At 34.8% G+C, this 19,365-nt stretch overlaps 1 protein-coding gene across 2 annotated transcripts in view; it reads right to left on the minus strand.

Moving 5' to 3' along the window:
- PHIP (pleckstrin homology domain interacting protein) overlaps positions 1-19,365 on the minus strand; it is a 102,994-nt gene continuing 83,629 nt past the window's right edge. For both annotated transcript variants that reach the window (XM_027645114.1, XM_027645113.1), the window contains exons 28-37: positions 17,665-17,785; positions 15,546-15,671; positions 13,518-13,590; positions 13,081-13,131; positions 12,647-12,796; positions 11,050-11,202; positions 9,154-9,317; positions 8,402-8,682; positions 7,928-8,089; positions 1-6,175 (exon numbers count right to left, since the gene is read on the minus strand). In XM_027645114.1, the coding sequence (XP_027500915.1) occupies positions 5,529-6,175; positions 7,928-8,089; positions 8,402-8,682; positions 9,154-9,317; positions 11,050-11,202; positions 12,647-12,796; positions 13,081-13,131; positions 13,518-13,590; positions 15,546-15,671; positions 17,665-17,785 (1,928 nt within the window). In that variant the 3' untranslated portion in view covers positions 1-5,528. The remainder of the gene's footprint in view (positions 6,176-7,927; positions 8,090-8,401; positions 8,683-9,153; positions 9,318-11,049; positions 11,203-12,646; positions 12,797-13,080; positions 13,132-13,517; positions 13,591-15,545; positions 15,672-17,664; positions 17,786-19,365) is intronic.

Consider the following 19,365-nt stretch of genomic DNA (forward strand, 5'->3'; position numbering starts at 1 on the left):
TTAGAAAAACATGTTTTCTATTTATTTAAAAATAAGTTTGTAGTTACTACATTGCAGTGACAGTAATTCTTACACATACATTCTAGTTTGTATAAAAGGATTCAAAGTATTATGCATCAAAACTAACATAGAAAGTGTCCACATAACAGTAAAGAAATTTCCAATCCATATGTACAAAAAGAAAGGGCACTGTTATCCTGGTGAGATACTTCAGGTTATAACATGATAATCTAGATTTCTGGAAGGAAAAAAGCCTTGATAAAGCTAAAGAATTATAGTTTTCAAAACTGTTACTCATTACATACAACAGATTTTTGTTTTACATAATTCTGTACAAAATAAGCGTAATTTTTAATCTGAAAATGTGTCAGTTTTAAAATTAACCTTTCTAGGTAATTTACTTGAAGTTGAGCTCCATTCTATACATATTGAAACATTATGACAGAATTTAGTTCACGCAAGATCATTATCCAGTTGTCCACCACACTTCTGCAGTTTTAGTATGGTCCAAAAATGTAACTTCTGTATGGTCTCAATGCATTAGCAAACCAACGCGTGCAGTTGTAAGCACAAAATAGCACATGTACATCACACAGTACATGACAGGTACTTCTATTTCTTTCTACCCCTATTTTGAATGACTTTATTCTTTGTTTTTTCAGTGTACTTTCCCTCCCTAAAATGTATTATTTGAATTATTTGAAGTGAATTTCCTGATGTATTTATCTGCATTAAAAAGGATCCAAATGACTACTTGTCTGACTACGTACCTCCTAAAAGCTAAATTTCTTCACCCTTATTTTATTGCAGCATATAAGGTTTCTCTTCTGGAGTGCCTTGAGGCTCTTATAACCTTGGGAAAAGGGGCAGGGAGGGGGGGGAAGCAGCCAATCGCCTTTTTTTCTGCAATTTAAGATGCCTTTTAATCTAGCTTCCTGGCATGTTTTCTCATCCAACACACTGTAAAAATGACATGGTGAATTCCTGCATTAAAATTAGCAGAAACACAAGAGCACCTAGAGGTTAACTCTGGTTTAAAGCTACCTGCTATTTTCCCCAGACAGCAGAAAGTGAACAAGCTGTACTCATGATTCAAAAACAGGAAGCTACGTAAGCTGTCAATGCCAGACTTGTTATTGGAAACACATTGTTAAGCCTTGGCCAATTTTATGAAATGTAATACGCTTTCCTCTGCATACAAACAAACACGTATATACAATAATTTACAGCAGAAAACTAACAGCCCTTTTATCAGTTGAATATCTAGGTCCCCTTGGAAACCAGTCTGTTACAAGAGCTTCAGGGATAAAAGAAAATATATACTAATTTTACACAGTTAATCTGTCTTCATTTAGGTAGTAAACAGAAAATGAGCTTTTGCTGTTTCTAGGTGAGGTTTTAAGACCCTCGACCTTCTGTATCACAGCACTGTAGCAGAATTAAATTATTTTTAAACACTCTGTTAAAAAAAAAAAAGGCAAAAAGTAAAACCTTTGAAAAACTAGCGTGGACAAAATATACTACTTCAGAACAAGGTAAGGACTCAGGACACAACTGTGGTATGGCTACATCTTGATTGACCAGCAATGTTAAAATTAACTCAGCAAGATTCACATGCTACAAAATTGAATGTGAATGTTGATGAAAGTGAGATTAAAAATCTCTAACCTCTTATCTACTACGTAAGTACAGGGTGAAACAGTCCCATCCAGTTACACCTATTGCTTTTATAGAACCAGTCAACCATTTAACATGTGCCTAAATTCAAATGACATGCTAAAGTATTTACTTATAGTCCGCAATCCAACAAATGTGAGCAAAATATTTAATAATGTGGTGTAAAAATTGTAACAAGCTTGAAATTACTGAATGGACAGAGTATTTTTTGTGTTGCATGTAGTCCTTCTTTGGTAAGACAAAAGCCTCTGGCACAGAACTGATGCTTACAAATATTTGTACAGCAATACAGTGGATAAGCTGTCTCTACACTACAATTTATTTTTTAATAGATATTAATATATCCTACGTGCTGCATCAGGGTCCTTTATCAATTAATAGTTTCACAAATATTAAGCCATAGTAATATTTAACTCAACCAACTCAATCTTACAAGTCTATCAACAAACCAATCACAGGTACAAACCAGACACTGTACAAATAAACATCTGTAAATCTTTATCACAGCAGTCTAATCACCGGAGGAAGACATTTCTCTGTAAAGTTGTATCACTGGTCATTGCCGAGTGACGAAGAGCTCTAGTTCAATATTGAGAATAATAATAATGAACACTACAGTGGTAAAATTTCAGTTCAGTTCCCAGAGAAAACACAAACAACAGAAACAAAGCGGATAAAGAGTTGTTAGGTATGTAGGCAGAGGTACAATGATTCCTGTTAAACATTTAGAGCCCACTGTTATGACAGAAGCAGAAGTTATTTCCTCATTGGTGGTTAGAGAACACACTGTTATTATGATACCACTCAGCAGTAAATACCAATTTTAACGTCTCCCAGTATAGTATAGAAATACCAGAACAGTATCCTCATATCCATGTCAAATATAAACAAATTTAATGAATAAAACTGAGTTAATTGCTGCCAGATCATTTATGTGTATGTGACTATGAAGCTGTATGTTATTTACAATGCAAATGTGAAACAAGCACATGAGATTTTGATAGTCCATTTTCTGAACCAGTTGTTAGGTACTTGAGATGGCATTATAAAACATGCATATAATTATAGTTCTTAAATTATTTCAACACTGACCAATAAGTTTATTGCTCACATTTAAAAACTTAAGACTATGTAATCAAAAGCTCTTTTTCTGTGTTGATACAGTATCTCACAACACTTCAAATAATAAATTTTTCCCCAACCAAAATACAGTCTGATGGTGACTAAAGTCTCATAAATAAAGTTTGCAACCTAGTGAATTAAATTATAAAAATATAACCTTTAAATAAATCTGGTATTAATTTCTAATAAACTTCTAGTGTTGCTTCTATAAAAAAATTTGACCCAAATTATCCACAATTTATTTTAAAAGGAAAAACATTGATGTGTCTAATACAAATTAAAAACTTACTGGCTAAAGTCACCGATATTACTGGGTGGGAAGCAGTACCCATGTTCTGCAGGTAAGGCTTTCTATCCTCACAAAATTAAGATGTTTAATCTTCTACCTACTATTAAGGGAACGTATATAATCTCAGTCTCCAAAACTTACTTACAAGGTATTTTTGATATATAAATATATACACAGACATGCCATATAAAACATCATTACAAACAGAGTAAATACAGAAGATGAATTTTAGATATAATCTGTTTTATATATTACAATGCAGATAACATCAGGAAATTACACATTTTCAAATGATTGCCTTCATCAGTGAGATCTGACAAAATTAACAAGTAGAATCAATCAGTTTTGAATTGTGAAGCTGTATTGCAATTGTACAACTGTAGCTTGTTATCTTACCACGTTTAGCAACTCCATTTTAATTGAATGATAAAGAATTACTTGTTAGAAAAAATAAATATGCCAACAAATTAAATAAAAACTAATCCGTGCTCCCCAAGTTCAAATCCATAACAATTCAAAGAAGATCTGGAAAATATCTTACTTAGCCACGTTTTGTAGTAAAATGAACTACCTCAAACTAGGTATGGTGGATACTAATTTGCTATCCACAGTAACATATTTCTCTTGGTGGTAAATACCAATATTCTTTGTTCAAACTTAGAAACCTTTTTTCGGTAAGAAAATAAAGAGTGAAGAATCAGGCCTCAAATACAAATACAGAAGCTGTGCAAATTTAAGGTCTTAATTCTGCATGCCCTCCCCTCTAGACATTGCAGATGATGTTTGTGTAAAAAAAAAAAAAAGTATAACCAGAAAATTTTGGTTACATTTTTGTACCATACCAGATCTCAGTAAATATGACTACTTATGTATTTTTAACTTGGAACTGGACAATACTTTTTTAAGTGATACAAAATGGTATTAAGGTTTGTTTGTAAAGGTATAAAATAACTAAATGTACCATAAACAAATAAATAACTGCTTTTCTTTTCCAGAGCAGTACATATAACAATACATTCCCCTAAGTCATATAGTTATCATTTACAATAGACAACTTAATTTTAGTAAGGATGCAAGAAATAATAGAATACAAGGCACAATCATTAAATGGAATTTTTCTTTAGGGTGTATATTGACTTATGTCAGCGTGATATACCATAAAAAGTGCAGAAAAACACAATGTGCAATGAGACCACTGTATAAAACATGATTGCATAAAAAGTGATTTGGCCTTTTAACCCTAATAATTGAAAATAACCAATCTTCCCCTTAAAATTAAACTATAAAGTATGACATTTTAAAATTTTCAATTCTAGTGCTATCTAAAAAATCCTGAAAAAAATTTATACCTGGGTAATATTTTAGATGTATGTGTTTATGTATATATTAATATATACACATACACTCTTCTTTGTAGGTCATTTCAGCCTCTTAAGCATGTCTTAAGTTGTAGAAACAACTATCAATCTGGATCAGAAAGTAAACATCATAATTCCATACTTGTCCTGTAATTTCCTTGAATCCTTTAACCAATTATACATTTAGACTAAAACATCTCTGTCAAAGGACCCCACCAGTGCATTATTTTCTACCAGAAGTACCAAAAAAGATACATTTCAGAACAATGTTAACAATTTACTATTTAAAACAAGACACAGCTTTTATCACTGCAAATGGTATGCTGTACTGACACTCAAAGAAAAAAAGGCTTTCCACTGCACTGATTCTCAGTCTTTGGCACAATAAACAGAGATTTAGTGACTGATACAAGAATCAAGGTCTGAAAAATTAGACATTAGTCAAACTTTTTCCAATGTGGATATATATACTTGTGATTACATTTTTGCTATGTTTGGCAGAACTTGGATAAACCAATGGCCTGTGCTAGGCTTCTTTTGCAGCTGAATGTTCCATCACAACTGAAATTAAACATTTTCAGATTAGCAAAGTTTGGTATTTTGTATTTAATAGAAATGTAAGTGAATTTACTGCCACTTTTTGTCAAAGTCTACCTTCCTAGGTGACTGGACTTTACAATCAAAGCGTACCTTGCTTGGTCAAAAATAGACTTCTGTTTTCAGTTTGTGGCAATTAAAAGTACCATCACCTTTTTTCAATTGTGTAGAGATATTATGTACTACTCCAGCAGAGTAGTTATCAACTCTGTACGTCAGTCAGAAATTGCTTCAATTATTCTCAATTGTGAACAAAATGACTGTTGAAATGTATAACCTATTTGGAGGGCAATAAATAGCAAAAGTTTAAAATATATATTTCTTGCAAAGAATGTTCTTTCAGTTTATCTTTTTGCTAGATCTTTCTCCCCACATCAGAACATACTCTTCTAACCCATAATAGCAGCAGGGAAGAAGAAGTCTGTTCTGCTGTTCCTTAACTGTACCTGCTTCATAGCATTCTGAAGTAAAACCCTTGGTAAAAATTACCAACCAATTAAATTAGCTTTTGCTTTTTCAGTCAGCTTTCGGACTCTGCCCCTGCTTGATGTTCCAAAAGTTAAGGAGGTGTCTTCAAACAATAGCTGCCTTTGCTCTTCCTCAGAGTCATCTTCATTGTAAAAGGCTGTCCTCCTACCCTGGTTTCTAGTTCTCATGTGAGGTTCAGAATCTTTAAGCTCTTCAGACCCCTCCTCCATGGGCTCATGTGTCTTTTTCCTCCTGCTTCTTGTTTGCATTTTAACATTCGCAGGAACTAAGAGGTCCGAGCCTGGCTGACGGGTCTTTATCTTCCTTTTTGGCTTTCTACCCCCACGGCCTTTTTTTTGTAACAAGTCTTCCTTCACATTATTTTCAGAAAGAGAGTTGCATGCAGTAGAAACAGAGGCTTCTTCTGGTATATCCCTTGTGGTCTGGATTGTATCCTGCTCTGCAACCTTTTGCTGTTCAACAATTTGTAGCTTTTTTGGTTTCCTGCCTCTTTTCTTGTGCACCACCACCTCACAGCTACTGTTATTAGTCTCCACCTTCGGTTTCCGTCCGGGACCTCTTTTAACTGGAGGTTTCAAAGGCTGTCCTCCATGTCCATTCACCTGAACGCTTCCTGATGCCAAAGCATTATTTTTGCAATCCGCTGTAAAGAAATGCAAGTACATGTCACATAACAGATTTGCATTTACATTCATTTTCACACTGCCTTAATAAAGCCCCTACTAAAATATCTGAAAGGATTCACAGTGATTGCCAATCTGTCAAAATCTGAGAAACTCAAAGTAGAGCTCAAAGAGTTTCATTCTCATATGCAAGGAGAACTAATTTCTAGTTGAGTTTAGCACACAGTAGCTGGGGGGTGGGGGGAAACAACAAACAAAAAACCCAGGAAAAACCCAGGGGGAAAAAAAAGGGAAAAAGGGGAACACCTAAGGGGTTTTTCTTGGCTGATACAACACCAGTGGACAAAACTCCTATTTTGTATCCACAACAGCAAAAAGTTGCTCAAGAAGCATTACTGTAAGGATCAACAGGTAATCTCTGGAGAAATAAAACAGTTTCTTTCAGCCTGAGGTAGCATCTTTTATATGCAATTTGCACAGGTTTCTCACATTAACAGACAGACAGCAGATGTACTTGCTTTGACATTTAACAGGGTGTGTTTTCATTAGGTGAGGGGTACTCGCCTTAGCAGGGCATGTCACAGGACCTCTTAGGGAAATGTTTGATACCACAGCCCTTGCCTAAAACATGGCCAAGAACAGGCTCATAGTCAGCATGATAGTTCCTCAGTCCTTCGATGGAACACCCATGCACAGCTCCTGCTGTGTTCAAATGTGCATCATCACGCACTGAACACACAGGTCTCCTCTGTCATATGAGGGGATGTGCAGGAGGGACATGTCCATGTCAACAACATTCAGTACCTCTGATCCAACCAAACACCCAGTCCTATAAAAGGTGCATACTTAGCCATGCAACATGGTAACAAGCTGGGGCCTTTGTGAGAAAGCTTACAAGGAATAGACAGATGATTTAACTTATCAGACCACAAGCTACTTTTTCAGAAGCATGGAAGACTAAGAAACAACAGATAATCCTTGGGGAAAGAAGGACTACAAGGAGTAAGCAGATTAATTAGGGGGCACCCAATTTGCAGACTAAGACTACTGTGTCTCCCATCTTCAGAGAAAAGATGGTTCATGGATCTAGCTGCCTCAAGAATCTTCATAACAGTTCAAAGCTCCTTCATAAACAGGAAAGCTTTTTGACTAGAAGATCTTATTTCAGTCTCCACAGAAGTTTTGAGTTTTAAGGTATTCAGACATCAAGAGACTAAGCAAGCTCACTTGAGAGATTTCATGAAACGTAGGTCTGAGCAGTCCATTCAAACGTACTAAACAGAAGCAGTAACTACTGCATAGTTCAATTTTCTGTGGAAAAAAGTGAAAGAACTAATTTGCAGCTGGGATGCTCTGACCTTTACACTCATGGCTGCACAGCATGTCACCACACTCAGCATAACTGAACCAAATGTAACCCACATAAACACACAGGGTTTAAAGCATGACCCTACAGAAGTCTGCTTTGGAATTTCAGAACTCCTAACATGATCTTTGTAACATTTTAAATGAAGGCACAGATATGTTAACATATGCATAAGCTAGACAACAGTGATCACACCATGGAAATGGTGTTAAGAATAGTCAAAACCGTGCTAATTCATCAAGAAGGAAACTGTGTCTGAGTTGTTCCATTAGACTTCCCCATTCTGCTAAATCATAATGCATCCTAATTTCCCCACCTCCAAATTACCACAACTAAAGTACAACACTACAGCCACTACATCAATAACTGGGGTGGGGTAGGGAGAAGTTCCAGAGAAATTTGGTACCTTGTTGATTAACGGGGGAAGATTTTACTTTGCGCTTGATTTGCTTCTCTTTCTCGGGATTTTCTCTAGTGGAGTTATTCCTAGTGTTATGACTGTAATCCGATGGGGTAGGGTTTGATACAATATTCTGGTTCTTGGAATGTTTGGCTGAATTCTCCAGTACTAGAAGGATAAAAAGAAAACGAAAACTATGTAAGTCCAGTAGTTTATACCACATTCAATCTTGTTGGACTAAAATAGAACTCACGTTCTACTACAAACAAACAATTTGAGTCAGTGATCCAGAAGGAAGAAAGTTTCCTAGACAAAACAACACAGCCTAACTTGTTCAGTTTTCCTCGGAAGAGCCTCAAAGGCCCACCAGCTTGAAAACAGAACTAGTCTTAATTGAGAGAAATATAACAGATTTCCAAAAAGCCAGTTTTATCTTTGAAAACATTCCTTGCTTAATTAAAAAAAAAAAATCCAACTTGCCTGACTTTCCTGACCCTGCAGTAGTATTAGGCTTTGTAATTAAAGGCTTTATAGTTAAAGGCTTTGCTCCTGAAGAAGTAGATGGTTGCTCTGTAACAGCCACATCTGTTATCCCCCTATTGCTTCTAGTCCGCACAAGGGAAGAGGCTTCAGCCGCTTTTCCATTCATCTGAGGCGGAGCATGTCTCAGTGCTGCTGACCGTGCAGGTGCAGAAGATGACGAAGTGGTGGAAGTTTCTGCCTTCAACTGAGGTTTTATTAATCTCCTCTTCCTTTCAGGACTGCAAAAGGAGGAACAATTTGTATCCTGGATGACCACTTTTTCATTTTACAGGAATAAATAAAATTAAATGCTAGTGTCTGAGATCGTGGGAGTAAAACAATCACCTCTGTATGAAGTATGTTAAAAACATGACATTTACTGTGGAAATTCATGTAAGTTGTGAGCTTCTGAAAAGTGAATCTTTACAATAAATACTATAGTTATATGACAAAGCATGATGTCACCGCTATCCTAACAATGCTGTTTTACTGTATGTTTAGCAGGTATTTGAATTTTAAGCACTTACACTAGGATAGCTCTAAGTAAAGTTTAAAACTCTTCCACGTCATAGGGACTTGCATGTCAAAGCTATCATTCTGCAATATAGGGAATAGTAAAGGAAGGATTAAGAAAAAAACCACACTAGGTTCTATTTAGGTATGTCAAACTTGCAAAACATTTCATGAATGCTGTAAAAGAATTAATGTACCTGGATGCAACACTACTGGAAACTGAGCTGCTTCTACTTCTTTTTTTCCTTCGTTTCTTTATTGTATTTCTTTTATGAAAGCGTAGGGCAGATTTATAATCCGATAAAATCGAACTTATGTGTTCTTCAAAGAAAGCAGAAAGGCGCAAGCTCATGCTGTAGATCTAAAAAAGAAAAGCCAGTAAACAAGTTTTATACCTTTCCAAAGCATCATTTTACTTATTTATCACTGAACAATAGCTAGAAAGGTAAAGTGATTAATATGGAAATGTTTTAGGGAAATTTACAGTCTGTCTCAACAAATTTACATTAACCCATGTGTAGGTTTGCTTTCAACTGTTTTCATGGTTTTGAAAAGTATATTACAACTGAAGATGACACACAAAAGAAAAAATTAGAAAAGTCATGTTTACAACTGCCTTTCCAGAATGTACTACCCCTTTCTAGCTTCAACAGAAATTACGAAGAGATCCTTAATGTAATTTTACTGTATCATACCTAGGGTCAAGAAATCTTATTTTCTGCTGCATTAAGTTTCATCCTTATATTCTATATTTGAACATCAATCTATTCCTTTTATGGATGAATTGATTCTACCAGTAAATTGGTTTCAACAGGTACAATAAATGTATTGAAATTATATAGGTGCACATTTTTTTTCCCCATCTCTAGCCTTGAATGATTTATAGTGACTCAGTTTAGATCACAACTAATTATTTGAGCACAGTTGTTATTAATTCTGGAAACACAAAAAGCCCCACCAAAGTGACCTGCCTAGGTACTTTGAGACACAGCACCTTCTTAGAATATGAAATGCCATATTAGAATATTGAACAGTTGCCTACCTAATGACACACCAAACTGTAAGAGCACCAGACTCAACAATAGGTTTGTTTGGAAGAAACACAAAAAAGAATGAAAATGTCAGAAGGATCTATTGAATCACACAGAGCTAAGACAACAGGTGTGATGAGATCAAGGAGAGAGAGAAAAACCACAAAAGAATCCAGACTTTCCCCAAATCCATCCCATTTAATACAACCAAAAGACTGATTTTTAGGCAGCCTCAATAGTGAGTGGGTTTGTCTGCTACTGACTGAAGAGAGAGTAATCGCTGATCAGTCCGTCTTTCTAGTCACCTGCTAAGAAATTTGTCCCCAAGTTTTAAAACAATGAAGTCCTAATAATTAATTTGCTATTTAGAACAGCCAAACATAAAAGCTGCTAATAATTCTAGTCTGAACACCTAACACATATTAGTAGAAGAAAAGCTACACAAAAGCCTTGAACATGTGTAAGTATGCATTTATAAATTAACTGCTCACAGATACTGCACCTACTACAAGCAGGGCATCCGAGAATAGCTTTGTAGGCTGATACTATGTAAAGACAGTCCTGTTTCCCAGAAATCCTAAGGGCTTCATTACAATTGCACTGCATAGTGGTGAACAACACTGAATTTCAACATCCTCTGCTGTCTATACCTGGATATTTCAGTTTGGGGCAACCTCCAAGGTGGAGGGGCTGTGTGTTTTTTTGTTTTGAAAATCAAGCTTCTTCCCCAAAATAACAGTTAAATTCCACTATGGTACCCATAATCATGTTTCTACAGATCTTTCCTTCAATGTGGCTCCCCCTTTAGATCCACTTTCTAATATACACTTTTGAAACACACATGCAGAACATCAGAACTTATGGCATTTAAACAGTACACATTCCTTTCCTTTAAGATACAAAGCTGTAATAGTGTCTCAGAAATATTCAATTTGAAGATCAGAAATAATTAAACTTGTTTTTAAAAGTAATCAAATTACAGTTGCTTTTTCTGTTCTATATTTTTTCAGATATAAGTGGGGTTTTTTTAAACAACAACAATAGAAAAGAATAAAGTCTTACCCTTGATCTTTTACTTGGTGTATAGGCCTTGGAATTGCTGAAAATAAGTCTCACATCTTTACATAACTCCATCGGTGATTCATAGTTGCCAGCTTCCAGTGTTTCTCTAACAGTAGCAAAGTCCATAGGAGTGTCAATAATATCCCTGTAATCCTGTTAAGAAATAGCAAAGCAGTTTATTACAATTTTTTTCCAAGCCCTAACATATAATTTTCTTTCAGATGCATTTGATAAACCTGTTTAACACAAATGTCCTGTTTAAATAGGTGTGGAAGACTGCTTAAGATGTTTTGCCCCTTTCCACTCATACACAACATAAGTCCTCACAGACATAATCAACAGGACCAGCATTAGAAGTTAACCAATAGATGATTTAATTCGTTTTCTAAACAGATATACTGAAATGCAGAGCTCAGAATTTCGTGTCCTAAGGATTACATTACTAACACACTGACATGAAGATACCAGTGATACGAAAAGTGTGACTACAAGCTTTCTGGATGGCTTAAAAGCTCAAACTTGGGACTAAGACTAAAAATATTCTTACATATTAGCTTTAAAATATGAAGTTTGAATACTTGAATCTGATCAGAGGCCTATCACATCCACCTGAAACCTGAGTAGCTTCCCAAATGGAGACCTGACAATTTAGGAAAGTAATATTAAAATACTGAAAACTCCATGGGCTTAAATAGGAGCCAGATCAAGCCAATGACAGGATCATTTTTCTAGGCTAGGAAAAAACAGAGCAATATGCATACAACAAAAACCTTAAATACCAAAATAACCCAAAAAGTTAACTTAATCCATCAGGGCAAATAGAACCTGCAGGAGTGCCTATGAATGTTAAACAGGTTTGTGACACCAGGGAGCAGTGTGTTTCATGCCTAAGCCTACTATAGTACTCTCCATCAGCTCATTTGAGGATTTCAAACACAGCAGCCCATCCGTAGTTGACCATGGCATAAAGTTTAGGGTACTTCAAAAATAATGGCTGCAGAAGCATCAAGACAGACCTACTGGTGACTTCCAAAAGAGAAACATTTCTTTTCTCTAACTGAGAAAATTAATTTCCCTGAAGTCAATCACCTGCGAGTGATATTTTAAAGAAAAACTTATGCTAGAAAGTAAGCAAAACCTTTGTTTTGTTACTTAAAGTTGTCACATAAAATTACCTTTAGTTTTTATACCTCTGAATAAAAAACAATGATCCCTGACATGTCACATTCAACAACCAAACATATGCATTTCATATATGACTATTTTTAACTCAGAAAATGAAAGACATCTTAATTGCAAAAACTTTAATTTACTTAAAAAGCTGTAATTTACTTAACAACATAGGCATCCCTGAATATAAAATATTTTGCAAGTTAAGTATCTGAGAGAGCAGATAAGTATAACTTATTTTGAAATTACTTTAAAAAGACGATATAAATTATTTTCAAGTGACAGTGAAGCACTGAAAAAAATTCTATTACTGCAGCTGCCTGAAGATCCAATTGAAAGAGATGGAAATACGGTCAAAGTCAGAAAAAACACAACCTACCACCTAAGAAGTGGATTATAGCCAGTTTTCTTGCTCTAAAATACTCACTGGATATTCAAGAAGATCCACTGGTTGACGAAATGGTTCAGAGTCTTCACACTGAAAAATGAGATTCAGCAGCTCCTGGCACTGCTTCTTCCATGACTGAATGTCATATGACTGAGCTCTATTACGTAACCGTCGCTTTGGCTGATGATCCTGAAATGACAATATTGCCTGATGTATATTAAATAAACTAGCTGCTTTTACAAAATCTAACAGAAAAGGTTTCCCACAGGATACAAATGAATTCACAACATGCAGCAGCACAGACAGAAATGCTTTTACATTGAACAGCTCAGTAGAACAACACAAACTTTCAAAAAGCTGATATTACACAATAATAAAAACATTTTCAGTTTTACATTTCATTGTTTACAAATACATTTATAGTTATTTATAGGACTACAAAATACAAATTAAAAAATCTTAAGAATATTTACCTTTCTTTTTCTAGTGGAAGTGCCTGGCACATTTGTATCTTTCTCTTCTTCCTTTGAGCAAGATAATGAGTCGCACAAAAAGGTTAAAAAATATAAGCATATATGAGTAGATGAGTTCTTTTATACTTCATTTGTAATTTGAGTCTTTATAGTCCTACTCCTGTCCCTTTGAGAAGCATTTCATGTGACTGTCAGTTTTGAGAACCTCTCAGATATCTAAGCAGCATCTAAATTCTTCAGCAATCCATTAAAGCTCTCTGCACTAAAGGAGGACAAGAGGCTAGATTTTCACCCACTTTCCCAGCTGACAGAAAGAAACATTTACAGCCCACTCCCTTACAGTGACTGAAACCAGTATTTTGGTCTTCCATAGGACAGAGACAGCGGTCCCGTTTCTCCGGCGTATCAATGCCAATGTCTAAGACACAACCACTTACCTCATCAGAGTCAGACAACACTTTCTTCTTCATTGCATTGTATAATGGAATTATGTCATAGCAACTCTGGTCTCTGTGTAAAAAGAAATATAAGCTAATATTTATCTTCCATCTTCACCTAAGGAATCAATTGTAATTTTCCCAGGATATGGAAAATATATATGCAATCATTCCCAAATAAGAATGTGTTTACTGCTATATGAATACTAAGACGACTGCAGTAATAAGTCAAGCTAGTCATCTGCTCAAAACTTGTAAAATATTATCTGCACTCTGTCAAATATAGACCACTTAACAGTGTCAACGTTTTAAAATTAAAAATCATAACCCTTTACCATAAATTTATCAGCATTAGAAAAATCTAATACTATGCCACATAAAGGCCTTTGGGGACCATCTAGCTTTTTAAGAAGCATTACAGTGAATTTATTGTACAAAAGTGCAATTTAATACATTAGTACCCACAATGTAAGACATTTGAAATGCAATGTTCATTTGTGTAAGTACTAACACTGTTATTGCACAAACCTGCATAATTAATTCATTAAAACACACACATTTTCAATTGCTGTTTAATATAAAAAGCTCCTATACAAACGAAAGCCTCAAGGTGTTCTACTACGTAGCAATCCAAACCACTGGGAAAAAAGTGGTTTGTGACACTTCTACCACTTCTAATTGTAAACACTCAGTAACTCTTAACACTGCAATACAGGCTATTGCAATTACCTATAAAAGCTGGGAGAGAAGGTGAAAAAAGATAAAGCAACATCAACACCCTCTCCTCCCCCTTTTCAGCTTTTTAAGAGACTTAGGTAACTTAAGAGACTAAGCCTTAGGTTCTCAGATGCATCACTCTCATTAGAACCATGGGCTTTGCTTTCCATGGTCTAGGCCTTCTACCTCACAGTTAGAACCATAAAAACAAAGAAAAGTCTGGGCTTTATATCAATTGCTAGTTCACTTAAATTAGTATATTAATAGACTCAAGCTATAGGCCATTATTAAATAAGAATATCTATGTGTTGCATTACTTTAGCTAAGTCAATTAAAAACATACATTTTGAAAAACCCTGAGCTGCTTAATTAATCAGAAAAAAAATAATGTAGAATGATCAGATGTTAAAGAACAAAATTAGTAATAGACAAACTCTTTAGATACATATCTTTTTCTAATGGTGTATATTTCACCAAAACTTTTAACATCTGAAGTATTTCAGTCTTTTTCACTCTCCAGACAATATCAGAAATCACAGGCACTGAAGATATCAAAAATTTATGTATGGAGTCACAGTCCTAGATTTCCAAATATATAACACAGTTCTGATGTTTTTTAAGAACACATGAAATAGAAAAGAACACGATTCAATTTAACAATTTCAATTTAACTAAGAAAGTAAATCACTGAAAATGTCATGATTTTTTGTTAAACTAATGAAGTATCTTTGCTGTTTCTATAAGGTGGGAATAACAGTGCTCACTGTGTACAAGCAAATCAAGGCAGTGGACACAGTAAGTTCTTCTTACAAACTTTAGATCTGTAGATGTGTCAACTGACTGAAAAATCTTAAACATTTCTCATTAAGTTTTTCTATAGACAATAATAAAAAAGAAAGACAACTACTATTTCTGTCAACTACAAAGACTCCAATTTTTACCTTGCATACATATTAAACACCATCTTCGATCACATTATCAATTGTAATCTAGACTTTGGAATTAAATGCCCATAATTATGTTCATGTAGACAAAATCATAACTTATCAATGAGTATACGTATAACTCCATGAAGATACTCAGACCCATTCTTATCATTTATCTATGCCAATCAGTGTATTATAGAACTTCATCTTGTTTTGCAAACTTATGAATTCTGTGTCAAGACAAGCTTTATTCTTTTCTGCCCCAACAGCAGACAACAGGCTTATTCAAGCTGCAGAACCATCTTACTTTAAGATACAGATCTGAAAAGGCTAAATATCTTGGGGTAAGAGACAGGAATAACAACCAACCTACTAAGCAACTCACTTTATGAAGTGTAGCAGAAGATCTGTAACAAATTTGGCAGATTTGACAATAGGACTTCCAGGTTCATTAAATGTGCGAGTGTTATGTTCAATGTACCGGACTTCCCACATTAATGAAGAAAGGCGCCTGGACATCAACAGTCGGGGGAAAAGACAAGGAAAAAAATAAAGACTTCATTTCTAGCAATGTATATGAACAGGGGGAGAAAACATTACATCCTTCTTCCCATCCACCACTGTTTTCCATTACATCAGAAAATGTGCACATTGCCATATGCTGCCCTATGTGACCAGCAGAAGCAGAAGGCAGCAGCTTCCTCAGGCTTCCAGTTCTCATGCTATAATTCTGTACAATCTATACAAATGGCTTTAAGAATATACAGCTGACAGCCCTTAGGAAAATTCAGCTATGACATCTCACCTTTTATTATTCCTTTAAGATACACAAAACCTATCCTGTATCAGCTCTGAACTCACAGTTAAGGATTAAAAAATAGTAATAAAAAATGTTTTTAAAGTATACATTTTTCTGACGGATAGACAACAATCAGATCCTTACACCACTCTTATTTAATGATCTAACTATAGAATAGCCACATTATAAAAAATAACAGGAAAAAATAGATACAAATCTAAAAACAAAAACAAAAACAAAAACCAACTCTGACAGCATAAAAGTTACAAATACATACAATCTTGTATTTTCATACTAAAAAAGCCCATAATGAAAAGAAATGCTGCGCAAAGGTTTTGTAGAGTTAGGTGGGGGATCATTTAACATGTTGAGCGTAGCATAAGCATTTAGATGCAATTTAATAATGATCTTGGGTCCAGCATTTAGTTTTATACAATGCCAGCAGTCACTAGGAAAGATAATTTTTTTCTGGGGTTTTTTTTGCATCATTTAGAAACACATAGGCATGCTAAGACTCTTGGTTCAGGAAGGACAAACAAGTTTTAAGGTAAGCCTCATGAAAAGCTACCAAACCCACAAGTGATCTGAAAAACCCACACAAAGTAAAAGAAAAAAAATTAACGTGAAACAACAACACAGGGTGACTGCTTATTATTTAACCAGGCCATGGCAATACTACAAACTAATAAAACCCAATTTATTGATGGTGTGTTGATTACGAAAAATAACTGCTTACTCTATTGAAAATGCCAGCAAAAAGTCCTCTCCACCTGATGGCAAAGCAGTGCATTATAGAAGCGAATTATTTATTATTTATTATCACATAATAAAAATGGAACAACCTAAGTTTAATATTCATTATAATGATAAAAAACGGGGGGCACTTTTTTGAAAATGAAAAAGCAAATTTAATTTAGAATTCAATCTTCATTTAGCATATATAAATAACTAGAAATGGACTTTGAAATCTGTGCCAAAACAAAATGCTAGCCATATTTATTCAAAAGAACTATTAGAGGAACACTGATTTTCCAATCAGAAATAGCCCAAGAACTCAAAGAAACAGAAGTAATTTAAAGGACTATACTGTTACATAGATAATATTTACCGAAAAAACCCAGCCCAAATAAAAACAAACAAATAATTTCCAAAAACAAACAAACAAAAACCCAACAGCAATTGCAATCACAGTTTAGGAAAACATCAAAACAGTGTCAAAACCACTAGACTTATTTTCGTTGCTGCGCAACAATTCCAATAATTCAACATCAATAATCTAAGAAGTCAGATTCTGTGTAGCTGCTTAAGTGATAATGCAAGATTTATTTTTTTTTAAAGCACGTTAGGACAAAAAAACCCACCTGTGATATCTTTAAGATTTCTCTTTTTTTAACTATGAAGTGGAAATTTAATCCTTTGGACTAGAAGTCATTTTACTAACCTTGCAATTTGAATTCCACATGGAACAAGTCTTTTGGATAAGGAGGAATTTAAATGCCATTTAATTTTAAAATACCTTTTGGGAACAGACGTTCAATCCTTTTCAGAGTTTTCGAAAATGGACACGTAGATCAAGGACAGAAGATGGAAGAAATTAAAAGTGCATACCTGCACCCATCTCCTAGAATTTGGTGTTAGAAGACAAAGAGCTACCAAAAATACAGCTGGCGGTATACTACAGAAGGAACTGAGACTTGGATCTAACCTGTAAAATCTGCTTTCCAGTCTCTGCTTAATGGTACTGAGGTCTGTGGGATATGCCACAACAGTGCAATACATTGGGTAAGCTTGAAGATCCACAGGTGCCACAAATGCAGAAGCAATATCTAGATGAAATGAAAAAAAAAAAAAAACACAACAAAACCCCAGTTATATACCACAAAAGTCCCATGGCAGTTTCAAGATTCACCCCCAGGCAACATATGCTATTTCCTCACGTTTGAAATGTGTAGCAGTTTCCCAAAAGTAACAGTAACTACTCTAGATAGTCCAAACGATTTCTGATATTCTACTTAAAAGAGTGCTTGCTGAGGTGTGTGCTGTAAGTACAGTCACTGCAGTGACTACCCATTCTGTTGTGTATGAAGCACCACACTCCTCAGAGATAGGTCAAGCTCTTGTATAATATACAAATTTGAAAAGTAGGTTTGAATATACAAATTATACACATTTGGAAGGCATGCAATTCAGTATTGTTATTTACAACACAGGCTTGTTTCATTTTATTTTATATTGCCACTCTAGTATCTTTAAACAAAGCAACGCATTAAATTCTTACCATAGAAATTACAGAGTTATTTCAGCCTCCATAAGAGGTGGGTAAAATCCATCCTCAAAATAAAACAGAAAGACAATATCCTGTCCCTACCTAACAGCAAGGAAGCCTAAAAATCAATCTACAATCATGCTAGAGGACCACTGAGCAATTTAAGCCTGTGCACCTAAACAAAGTTGTTTTTTCCCTCCTATGCTTAGAACCATCACGAGCGCTTAGACACACATCATTCTAATATTTTATACTCAGAGAAAAACACTGCAATACAAACCCATAAAACCACCTTTAAAGTCTCTTTCAAAAGTCTTTAAAAACAGAAAATATGTTGTTGCTAAACAGACTGCTCTCCTACTAGAAGCTGTTTACTTTTCTGAATGTTCTAGAAACTGCTACTTTGTACCAATACGCACCACACATACTATAACTAAATCCCAAACTAAGCAGTACGTCATACAACAGAATGCAAAATGTAAAACCATTACTCTCAGAAAGCACAGTGAAAATAACTCAAATTTCATTTCCTGACAATTTCTTTGAATGTAAATCTCTAATTTGTTTTACTACACTGTACGGGTAATTCCTTTCTTTTGGAAGGAAAGGGAAGCTTCTTATGCAGTATGTCATCAGAGAAGCCATGTGGGATATACCGGTGATCTGAATTATTTCAAGAGTTGAGTTTTCTGGTTTGCATCAAGTATTTAAAAAAAATCAGTTAAAAAAAAGTATCTGTGACTACTTATATGTTTAATTTATGACCATTGTTAGCACAAAAGCTATGACTGCTGACTTAACACCAATTGTTCACCACAAAGACATACAGAAGACTTATGATTCAGCCTGTATTTCACTGACGGATCTCCACTGAGACACCCATCTTTAATTAAGGTAAACATTGCAGTGATGTGTTAAACATTATAACAATTACCTTTTCAGAAACTGCCTGTAAACAGCAATTGCTCTACAACCAAATACTAAGTGGTTTTTCTCAAATTAATCAGTTATGTTTTCCTCAACATTTTGCATAACTAAGGAAATGAGAAAGTTTTGTTCCAGTTCATCAAGAGGTTAAAGGTGTATTTTATCACATTCATTTGGTAATTTCAGAAGTGCACATGAGCAAAGTCTAAAAAA

This window comes from Corapipo altera, unplaced genomic scaffold, assembly GCF_003945725.1.
Source record: "Corapipo altera isolate COAL_440 unplaced genomic scaffold, ASM394572v1 2, whole genome shotgun sequence".
Lineage (NCBI taxonomy): Eukaryota > Metazoa > Chordata > Aves > Passeriformes > Pipridae > Corapipo > Corapipo altera.